At 38.5% G+C, this 11,656-nt stretch overlaps 1 protein-coding gene across 1 annotated transcript; it reads left to right on the top strand.

Moving 5' to 3' along the window:
- The first annotated feature begins 1,789 nt into the window (after nucleotides 1-1,789).
- Nucleotides 1,790-8,994, top strand: LOC309475358 (5-hydroxytryptamine receptor 3A-like). The gene is made up of 10 exons (XM_082138128.1): nucleotides 1,790-1,864; nucleotides 2,399-2,465; nucleotides 3,011-3,183; nucleotides 3,508-3,552; nucleotides 3,644-3,750; nucleotides 4,409-4,578; nucleotides 4,669-4,835; nucleotides 4,915-5,125; nucleotides 5,843-6,034; nucleotides 7,760-8,994. Exons 1-10 carry the CDS (start codon nucleotides 1,835-1,837, stop codon nucleotides 8,056-8,058), a joined length of 1,461 nt encoding a protein of 486 aa, XP_081994254.1. The 5' UTR covers nucleotides 1,790-1,834; the 3' UTR covers nucleotides 8,059-8,994.
- Nucleotides 8,995-11,656: the final 2,662 nt, after the last annotated feature.

Below are 11,656 nucleotides of genomic sequence, written 5' to 3'. Positions count from 1 at the left end.
CTACATTCAACAGTCGAGCGGCGTGCGCCAGCTTCATGAGAGTGGGCTCTGTGAGAGAGAGACACACAGGGGGGACCATGCTTGTGTGTAGGGGTGAGCACTGGGACGTGGGCACATTTTCTACACTCAAAACACCATCGGCGTGAGCCGGAACAGGCGGACACAAGACTTACAACATAGCCGGTGTGTGTCGGCTTTATAGGTTTTGTCCCCTGGGATAAAAGTGTAGCAGAGCGGGAAGTGAGTAGGTGTGGGCACTGTTTTGTGAGCACATTTCCTACATTTAACACTCGAGCGGCATATGCCAGCTCTAGAGTGGGCTCTGCATGAGTGAATGACACAGGGGGAATCGTGCTTGTGTGTAGGGGTGAACACTGGGAAGCAGGCACATTTTCTACACTCAAGACACCATCGGCGTGAGCCGGATAACCAGAATTGTACTCTTATGAGATTTCTCTGGGTTGCCGTAAAAACGGTGTTTGGGTGCAGGCGAGCGGGTTGTACAACGCGCTCGTTGGCTGCAAAATACACATCTGCAGTTGCCTTTTTAAGGGGACTGACAGAGCGAAATGCTTTGAAGGCTCATATGTTTAGACGCTCATAAATACTTGAGCACCATCCTGTCAGCGGGAGGGTGCGAGAGGCGGGTTCGCTTTCTGTATGTAAGAAAGCTGGCGGCGAGCTCGGAGAAGCGAACAGCATAATTTTTATCTGCCGCCAGAGCCAGGATTTGAACACGGGTCTCTGGCGCGAAAGCCTAAGATTTCGCCACTGAGCCACTGGGGGAAAACACATAAGCTTTAAGTTAGCACGAGCATATAAGACAGCGTCATCATGTTTTGTGTCGCCGTTTGTTTGCAGGCGTGCATGTATTATAACAGGCTCGTTTACTGCAATATTGATATTTCCAGTCGCGCGAGGCCGGGGTAGCTTTCTTGTAACGTAAAGAAAGCTAGCCCCGTGACCGTCCGCTTCTGACATCCCTTGTGAACGGCGCAGTTTGCGCGGCTCGAACAGAGGGAGAGAGAGCAGGAGTGGTGCGAGGCATTTGAAACAACGCCTCGTTGGAAATTTCTCATTTAGAAGAAGAGAGAGTGTGTGTCGCAGCGGCGAACACACACAGCAGAAAAAGGATTTGACGCCGGATAGCGTAGCAGGCACGGATGGCTGAAGGCAGCGAAGAATCGTCCGGCTTCTTCAGGTGCTGTCCTCTGCTTGCAATGTCGCTTGCTTCGATGGCAGCGGCTTTTCTCAAAGATCCAGCAGGTCCAGGAGAGCTTCGCTGAAGAGATGAAAATCAGGTAAGCAGCCCCCGAGCCCGTCCTTTTATACGCTAAGCCACCCCCATTCTGGCGGGCTGTGACGCCTGAGGGCGCGGTTGCTGCACTGCGTTGACAATAAATACAAAAATTAAGGATAATTTTTTTTGGGCTTCATATCTCGAGAAAAGATGACTTTACCCGTAGCGTAAGCAACTTAAGCAATACGAGAGAACCTCTCGCAAGATAACTTATTACTGATTCGTTCTTTATTGTTTTAATAAAATGTGTAAATAAATTCTTATTATCAGTTATTCCCTTTGCCTTCATATGGAAGCACCACAGAAACCACCATATTTGTAAAGTGGGATTTACACGACATATGTTTTGCATTGCATATTGTTGGCTTCTCAGACTCATGGGATGCACACAAATATCTAGGCAAATCAGTGTTGGTATATAGTTTGACACTGTATTTAAATCACAGACTCACAGACACAAAACTGTAAGTTTAATGATACATTTAATTTTATAGCATACTCATTGCCAACTGTTTTCACATTCATGAGAAGGTGATGGCTGTAGCTTTGGTCTCAAGATCATGGGTAAGACATTGTCCTAAAAATCATAATGCATTAACAAAAATTTTTGATATTTTTCTGAATGTTTTTTAAAACATAAAACTGTGTAAATGTAAAAAAAAATCATTCAATAGTGATTAATAATATACTGTGGTTCATCATCTGTATTGTGGTTCCATTACATATGCAATGAATATGTTTAATGTATTTAATATGTAATCATTTCCAGAGGCAGTTTACACATTTAGATGTTTGTTATGATATTTGAACATATTACATATCACATGTAATATGTACACTGTAGTGTAAAATGCTACTCATCGAGTTAAAATGTCTCTTACTAGATGTAAAATATTCACAAATCTTCAAAAATGTTGTATGAAAATTCGAATCACATTTTATAAAAGCAACATTATAATTGCAAATGTAGTGACATTTCAGGTAAAAATAAAATAAAATAAAAAAATAAAAAAATTATCACACGTTGCCATTTTTGTTTTTATTAGATGTGGTAAAAAGAACTTGCTAATCCAACAAATAACTTTACCATCATTACAGGCTGCTGAATACACAGCTAGTCTTCCACAATTCCAGCTCATCATTATCTACAGTCTCCTAATGCAGTGTAAGAGGAAATTATATTTTCATTAAAAATAATAAAGCTGTACACACATCAAATCATTTTCACATCACTTTAGTTAAAAAAGCTTTAATTTACAAAGTAATTAACAAAGTTATGCAATGCTTAATGGTTACATACTGTTGTTGCTTGTGTAGATTTTAATACTGTATGAAAATACATGAATCATATGTAAAGTTAAAGGAATTGTTCATACAAAATTGAAAATTCTGTCATCATTTGCTAACCCTCGGCTCATTTTGATGACAGAATTTTTATTTTATTTAGGGTGAATAAATAATAAATGTTAAGTGAGAAATGTAAGTGATCAATTGATGATCTGCCAAGCATTATATGAAACATTAAATAAAATTATTCTATTCTAAAAATGTATTGTAAAATGTTGTCCGCTTTTCGGTCTCAAATTCAGACAAAAAGATGTTCAATTGATATTTTACTTATCTCACTGAACTGAAAACACTTATTTGCATAAAATGTTTTTCATGACTACCTCTTGTTATTTTGTTTAATATATTAATTTATTCTTACAGCACTATTAATGAAACCTGCAGGGACTATTAACTGCTCCGAACCGACCACAGATGCTCTTTTAACAGCCCTGAAGGATAACATCTTTGGCAAAACTGAAGTGAGGCCAGTTATTTACCCGAAAACTCCCACAAACATCAGCGTGAGCTTCACTCTGTATGGAATTTTAGATGTGGTAAGTTTTTAATATCACTGGCAATCAAATATGTGGGAGTTAAGACAAAAGAGTGAGCCGCTTAAGGAAAAACCCAGAGCAGAGGCAAGAATCTGAAAGCGGGCAGAAATACAAGCAGATTTTGTCAAGCTAAAACAAACTAGAGCTCCATATCTGTATTGATAGGAAAAATAAAGGCAGTGTGTCTTCGTAACGACAGGGCTGAGTGAGGTTGTGTATTTAAAGAAGTGGGCCAAGCATTGAACCCTGAGGGATCCCTAAAATTTAGGATTTATTTATATAATTAAAAAAATGATGTACATTCTTATTTATTTTTTCTTTCAGGATGAAAAAGCTCAATTATTTGACTCGTACATTTGGACGTATTTGGTAAGACCTTCTGCAGCATTTCTTTGGCATTTAAAGAAGTGAGATCCCTCACTATTTCGTGCCTTTACTATAATGATATTTTGTTCTGTAGATGTGGAATATTGAAGGTTTGAGTTGGGATCCGGTTGAATGTGGAACAGACAGAATCTCACTGCCAAGAAAACAACTGTGGAGGCCTGATGTTGTCATCAATGAATTGTGAGTTCAGAAGTATCAAGCTATTATATTTGATTTACTGTACAGTATGTCAATGCTGATTATTGCAAGTATATCTGAAATCTTTCTCCTGCATATCATGAAATGTTACAAGACTTTTTGCACTTTGGTACATTTGACTAAAAAGCATACTCAAAAGCTTTAAAGGAACCGTATGTAAGAATGTGGCCAAAACTGGTACTGCAATCTGCGGCGTATCCGCTCCCCCTCCCCCTGACTCGAGGTTGCCAGATAGGCTGGCATTTTTTATCCGACACGTTTGTAGCTGCAGCTGTGGTAACTAGAGCAAAGCTGGCAACCCGGATGCCAAAACACTACTGACTTCGTGATTGGTAGATAGGTGGAGGGTGGAGCATCAGGCCAAAACATGACAACATCAACATCAGTTGAGGGCTGCAACTTCACTTTTAAATGACAATATCTTGGCCGGACTACTGTTGTCAGTGATATAAGTATTTGAAATGAACATGATTTCTTAATGTCTAGTGACATATCAGGGCCATTTTATGATTAATTGAAATACATTTCTTACATACGGTTCCTTTAAATGTGATTGATAATAGAAGGAATGCCCTGTAACATTTCCATACTACCCTTTCCTAATGCTGCTGTTTTTTTGTTTTGTTTTTTTACTCTAAAGCATGGATGAAAATAAAGTCCCAGACACATATTACCTCTATGTCAAACATACTGGTCAGGTAATGGATGATCTTCCAATTCATGTGATCAGTTCCTGCAACATGGACATCTACACCTTTCCATTCGATATTCAGAACTGTTCATTTACTTTTAATTCATACAAGCTCTTTGGTAAGTTGGCTTGACTGGAGGGTAGATTTTCAGTTATAACTACAACATTTGTGACCCTGTCATCTCTCATTTGTTTGGTCTTCTCTACAGCGGCGGATGTTCAATTGTCTTTTATTGAACCAGTGGAGGAAACACTTAAAAATTCCCTAGATGTAATGCAAACCAAAGGAGAGTGGGAGCTAGTCACCATATTAGCTGAAAAACCTACAATACTTCCTGAAGATCTAAACAATAATTTTGATGCACTCATTTACTATGTATGAACACACAGAAGTTCAATTTCTATAACTTGGATAATTGGAACATATATTACAGATTACATTTTTTATGATTCAGATCGTTCTCAGGCGTCGACCCACCATGTACGTGGTGAACCTCCTGATTCCCAGCTGTTTCCTCATTACTGTAGATCTATTCAGCTTTCTTCTGCCACCTCAGAATGTGGATCGATCTTCCTTCAAAATGACCCTCATCTTGGGTTACACTGTGTTCCTGCTGCTAATGAACGACCTGCTGCCCGTCACAGGAAACACCTTACCTCTCATAAGTTTGTATAGGAGCTTTTTATTGTAGCGTTACACTTTTTCATAACTAGGCATGTGACAAGCTTCCAGAGTCAAGTACTTATTCTGGGTGCACTGTAAGAACAATACTCAAGTTAAGTTTGGGGTTAGTTTGTAATTGCATGTCATTTTCATGTTTAAAGTTTGTTGGATCAAATCCAGTGTGTAGCAAAATTTATCCATTTGAATTGTGGAATGTTCATAAAATTTCCTATTACAATCCTATGTCCAAATATAGTCGTATAAAGGGCGTGGCCCCGTAATTACTGCTTGCAAGAATTTTCTCAACTTGTGTTAATTTATTTGGAATGCCAGAGGAAGACGTTAATTAAGCATATCGATTACCAAGCCACGTTATTTTTAATTCGCTGCGACCCTACACTAATTTGCGCTGCTCTTGGTAGATTGTGATGGTCATTATGGAAACGAGCTGGCTGCATCTTTAATTTACACATTGTCAGTAGATCGCCGGCCAAACTTTCCACTCCCATCTGTGCTTTTATGGGATTGCAGTCTCACACAAATTTGCCCTATTTTATTAATCTGGCCCCAAAATGTCTTGTCACTTGTTATAGTCATTGCTGGTTATGACAGTTTTAAAGCATATTTTCCTCTCTTGCCAACCGGCATTAATATTGTAAAGTTTTAGCTTATTTTTGAAACATTACATTTCCTCTCTTTTATATTCAATCTCTTTCCAGATGTGTTTTTCTCTCTCTGCTTGGCACTGATGGTGGCAAGTCTTCTGGAGACAATTATTATCATAAATATTCAGTGTGGCTCCAGTAACTATGGACCGTTACCTCAATGGGCCAAGGTGTTTTTCCTCAACTACCTTGCTAAACTTGTTTTTTTAAGCAAGAAACCCAGTGACCAAAACTGTGGTCCTGATGGTGAGTCTTACATGCAAAATTAAATGTCTGTCTAGTGTTGTTTATCAAATTAAAACCTGCCAGATAAATGTATGGATGATCCACTGTGGTGACACCACCGGCTAAAGTTTTATTAAATTGTTTTGAACTAATCATTTCTAAATGTCATTAATGGCTCATTTCCACTGAGTGGTACGGTACAGTACAGTACGGTATGCAATTATTCCGTTTCCACTGTCAAAAGTTGTGAATGGTACCAAAATGCCGAACCGTAACGTACTTTTTTCCCGGTACCCTTCCGTTGGAGCACCTAGCACAGTGGTACGGTCCTAAAGGGTGGAGCTAGACTCACTGCAGAACGTTGATTGGTTGGATTTGCACGTGCAACAAGAGGAATGACAACATAAGAAGCGTAATTTTTTAATATACAGTTGAAATATAATACTACTGTTATTATGTCACGAAATGTAGTTTTAAGAGTTTTTCAGCCGAGAATGTAGTTGTTTAAAGCTCAAATCTGTGGTTTATTTATAAAGATTTATGAAAATTGTATCCAGGATGTGAGATCCAGGCGATCACCGGGCGCTCGGCGCTCATGGACCCCGCCTGGAACAGCCTTTTCTCAGCTAGTCCTTCTGACGTTTGCCGCTGACTCTGACGTCTCTGTAGTGGTTAAACATGAGATATAATTCGTCTTGTGTAGACCTAACGGGCGATCTTTGGTCTCGTGAATCTATAATTTGTTCCCTGGCCAATCGTTTTGGCTGAGGGCTAAGTGAAGTTTCATAACTTTATATTTTTAGGCTATTTAACTTTACCGTTGTATCGTTAGACTAGAGCGCTGACTTTGTATGTTTGACTGAATTGTTTGCTTTATTTCTTATTGTATAGCTTCTTGTACCTTTCACTTATACTTTTATAATGGCTATTATTGATAAAAACTGAAATTTAACAAAAAGTGACAGGGTTGAGTTTTGTCATATTTAATTTTATTACACTGAAGATGATCACTGTAATGTTGTTTACTCCAACTTTTGTTGTTTAGTACAAATGCACATATTGCCTGGAAAATATTAAGAGGTTTAATATTTTTTTAATTTAAACGAAAAGAGGCAGGGTTGTGTTTTATATTTTGTTTTGTTATAAATAGGCTAACGTTATGCATGGAGTGAATATAATCAATATTATAACAAATGTTGGCTGAACCACATTTGTGTTTTATAACATATTTCATTTTATTGTTGCCTAAAACATACATACAGAGATAACCCGGAGTAGCAGAACGAGCTGAGTGACGCTTTCAAGAAGCTGTTCCATTTGCAGAATTACCGGACTCGCGTCCTCGGGAGTCATTCTCCTGAGTCGGACTTGGCAAGTCCGAACTTTGCGTACTTGGTATTGAGAAATGCCTAATGTCTGCGCTTGTCTTCTTGTGACAAACAGCCACATGCCGAGAAGCAAGAACAAGATCTACTGTATGTCATCCATTGTTGTGTACTATATCGATTTCTTCTTCGCGCGAAAATGACGTTGATCGCTTCTTTCCGGCATAGGCTACATCACGCCTATCAAGTAAGGGTACTGTTGGTGGTGGAAACGCAAGCCGGATCAGGGTTTACCGTCCCGAATCGTACTGTAGCCTACTGTACCGTTCCATACCGTACCGCTCGGTGCAAACGAGCCATAAGAGTATTCCATTCATGTATAAAAATTAATTTATTTCAACAACTTCTCTTGTACCTGTAGAGCACAGAACTGAGACCAAATGCAGTGATCCTGTAGTTGACAACCCTCTGAGTGAAGCGGTCCATAACACAACTCCTACTCTTCAGGAACTGAGGAAGATAAGCCACGAGTTACTATCCATCCGTCAGCAGGTCGATAAACATTTTAAAACTGATGAGAGCGCAGAGGAGTGGAAACATTTGGGTGAAGTCATTGATCGCTTCCTTTTTGGGATGTATATTATCTTTCTCTTAGTGAGTTTCATCGCCATTTTTGTAATTTGGCTGTCCTGGTACGGCAAAAATACATCAGTGGTATAAATGAACTACATGAAAATGTGTGCTGTTAAGTGTATATGATCACTGAACCTGTAAAAATGTTGCCATTTATTAAATTAAATGGTCTGTAATGAAGATTTTCTGCCAATGTTAAGTTCTGTATTTGTTTTTATTGGTTTTTGTAATCCAACTGATTAGTCAGTATAAATGCATGTTGTAGGATGTTTATTTTCAAAACTACCTAGGTAATAATTTTTGTAAGTTATGATAGAATGACTGCTTCAAGAAACTCTGATGAGTTTCTGACAAAGGGTCAGTATAGCAGTGGAAAATTTATTGAAAACTAAAGCACCTTAAAAACATTCTTATGTGTTAATATTACAAATGGCTATGCAGTTTTAGATAACTGTATTTTAATGGGAGTTTATATATAGATAAAGTTAATGATTTCTGTTTTTGGTCTTTTGAGAAATCACTGGTTGGTTGGTTGGTAAATGGTCGAAATGGTTTGAAATAAGTAAAAAAAAAAAATTTTTTTAAATCAACAAATATGTATGATTTCTGTTTGAAATAAGTGAAACAAATAATAATAAATGAATCAACAAATATGTATGATTTCTGAAATTTGCAACTTTTTATGTGCAAATGTGCAATATTTGAAAGACCTGCCTTCATCATAAAAAATACAAAAACTATAGAAAAAAAGGCCAACCAAGACTTGACCATGACCTTTTCAATGATTCAAGGATGCCAAGTAGGTTAACACAAAACATGAATTGTTACACCATGAATGTTAACCTTCTTTATAGTTCAGTACAAGTACATCCTTTACATATTTACAATTAAGACTTTGTAAAAACATTAGTATATTAAATATGTTCACCCCATTATAGAATGTGAATTATGCTGGTGGAATTTTTTTTTTTTTTTTTTTTTTACCAGTATTAGGTTATTGAATTTACTATATGCATATGCAAGAATAAGAGTCGAAAATTTAAGCAAGCATCTTAACTTCAAGCATCTCGGAGACGTTCCCGCAGTTCTTAACATGCCTAAGACTTTTGCACAGTACTGTATATATATGATTTTAGCTATGTGTGTGTATATATATATATACAGACACAAATACACAGTATATATATTCAGTCTAGTCAATATCTTTTCATTATAGTTCTTGTATTGTGTGGTGTGTCGCATGTACAAAGTCACATGCCTAAGACTTTTGCACAGTACTGTATATATATGATTTTAGCTATGTGTGTGTATATATATATACAGACACAAATACACAGTATATATATTCAGTCTAGTCAATATCTTTTCATTATAGTTCTTGTATTGTGTGGTGTGTCGCATGTACAAGGGTGTCACTATACTGTATCTTGATAAGTCAAATTTATTCACAAAAAATACATACATACTGCACATACAGTGAAAATTGGCATTTCATTTTAGCTTTTCAGTTACCATTATAATTTCCTCCCAGTCTAAAAATCAAATTGCTTTGGTATTCAATGCCTTGACGCAGTGGGGTTACATACATAACCCCAGATGTTCCCCTTCAAAGTGGAACTTTAACGCTGTGTCATGGCATATGGGAAATTTAATACCAATGCCACCACGCTACGGGAAGAGTCTGCCACACAAGGCTGTGTGATCTGCACAGACAATTGTTGAGTGCAGACTAAACCTGGATCAACCTTGAAGAACTCGCAATCCTGGGGTTGAATTTGCATCCAAACAGTAAAACCTGGGGACCATCCTGCCACAGCACATACATTGTGTAAGGATGCACCCCTAGCAAGAGCATTAGAAGACGAGACACACCTAGTGGAGGGGGCCCTGACCCCTAAAGGTGAAGCCATTCCGGAGAGGGTGATGGCGTCTATGATCCAATGCGAAAAAAGCTGTTTGGTGACCGCATTACCTCTGTACCACCAAAACAGACCAAAAGCTGAGAGGATCTACGCTACTGGACTGAGCGGTAGACATAGATCCTCAAAACAATTGGGGGCTTTCTTGCTCTGGCATCTCATGAGGCGAAAGAATAAAAAAGGTTCAGGATAACTGGCTGACCAGCCGCAGAGGGTACCTTAGCAATGTAGTCAGGTCTAGGGTGCAGTATAGCTTTGACATCACCTGGAGCAAAATCCAAGCAGGAGGAGGCTATTGACAGGGCCTAAAGGTCTCCTACTCTTAAGTGAAGTCAATGTTAATAGTAAAGCTACCTTAGAGTCAGCATTTTCTCCAAGACAGACTCCAAGGTCCCAAATGGGGCTTCTGCTAAGGTTCCTAGGACCACTCATGAATGGCAGATAGGTCTCATCTGTCTGGCACCACGCAAGAACTCCCAATAGAAGCCTCTTTTAAGGGTATGTGGCTAGCAGGAATCACATTTAAGAATGAATGCTTGGGGTTCATTATTATTAATGAAAACACATCAACAATGCTGCATATAATGATAATAAAAACAATAATAATTTTACTTTACAGAAAACATTTATTTTTGGGGGGAAATGCAGGAGGCCTATAACTATAAATCATTAAAAAAGAACACTTAAAGGGTTGGTTCACCCAAAAATGAAAATTCTGTCAGTAATTACTCACCCTCATGTTGTTCCAACCCCGTAAGACTTTCGTTCATCTTCAGAACGCAAAAAAAATAACGACTTTATTTAACTATTCATTTTCTTCTGTGTGGGCCTCTGACGTGAGTTCACGTAGTGTAACAGAGCAGCGCAACGTCAGAACGTAGGCTCACTATTGGCCGACGCTGGTCATGTGAGTGATGTGTGTGATGCTGGCCAATAGTGAGCCTACGTTCTGACGTTGCGCTGCACTGTGACATGTCTGTGTGGCAAGTATTCGCTAAGTTACAGTTAAAATTTCCCAGGTGAACGTGCTACAAATCGAGTATTGGCGAAAAATCATCCAGACATCTTGACTGTGAAAGACCGCATGGCACGAACTTTCTCCTAGAGACGTTGAGAAATCATGGCAGGAATGTCTGTGGAGGATGTACTCATAAAATACCCTACTTAAGTACGCCTGCTGGAGTGAGTATAGTGAAAACACCTGAATGTTACAGGGAAGCAATCATTTATAATTTTGGAAATTGTGAAATTGAAGACATGTTGATTGCTATCACTGAAAACAAGGAAAATAAACATTTACGAAAATATACCTATAAAGGCTACTGTATATAAACCTAACAGCATTTTATGAAATACTATTGTTTTTTAGTGATGCACTGAATGTTAATCATGTAGTTGTAGTAAATGGTGTAGTTGAGTACACAAATGTTGTGCAGTCGCAGAAGAAAAAGTGCAGCATCCATGCATTTGTTGAAGGTGCATGGGGACAAGGCTAGGCCAAAAGGAAGAACCCAATGTTGCTATGCTTGCTATGCTTAAAATAAGCTCCATCAATGACCACTGATGACAGGGGAGATTTTTCTTCAGTGCATGGCAAAGAAAAAGAAAACACCTTGGGAATGACAGGTATGTTGAACAGGAACTGTTTCAGGAATGGCACAAAAGAGTGTGACTTTTCAAGTCTCGGGCCCTATCTTGCACCCAAGCGCAATTGACTTTGTACACTGACGCATGTATCATTCCTATTTTGAACCCGACACACAGCG

Source organism: Leuciscus leuciscus (assembly GCF_965113295.1).
Source record: "Leuciscus leuciscus genome assembly, chromosome: 15".
Taxonomy (NCBI): domain Eukaryota; kingdom Metazoa; phylum Chordata; class Actinopteri; order Cypriniformes; family Leuciscidae; genus Leuciscus; species Leuciscus leuciscus.
Note: the sequence above shows the minus strand (reverse complement) of the source record. Positions and strands in the feature narration are given on the sequence as shown.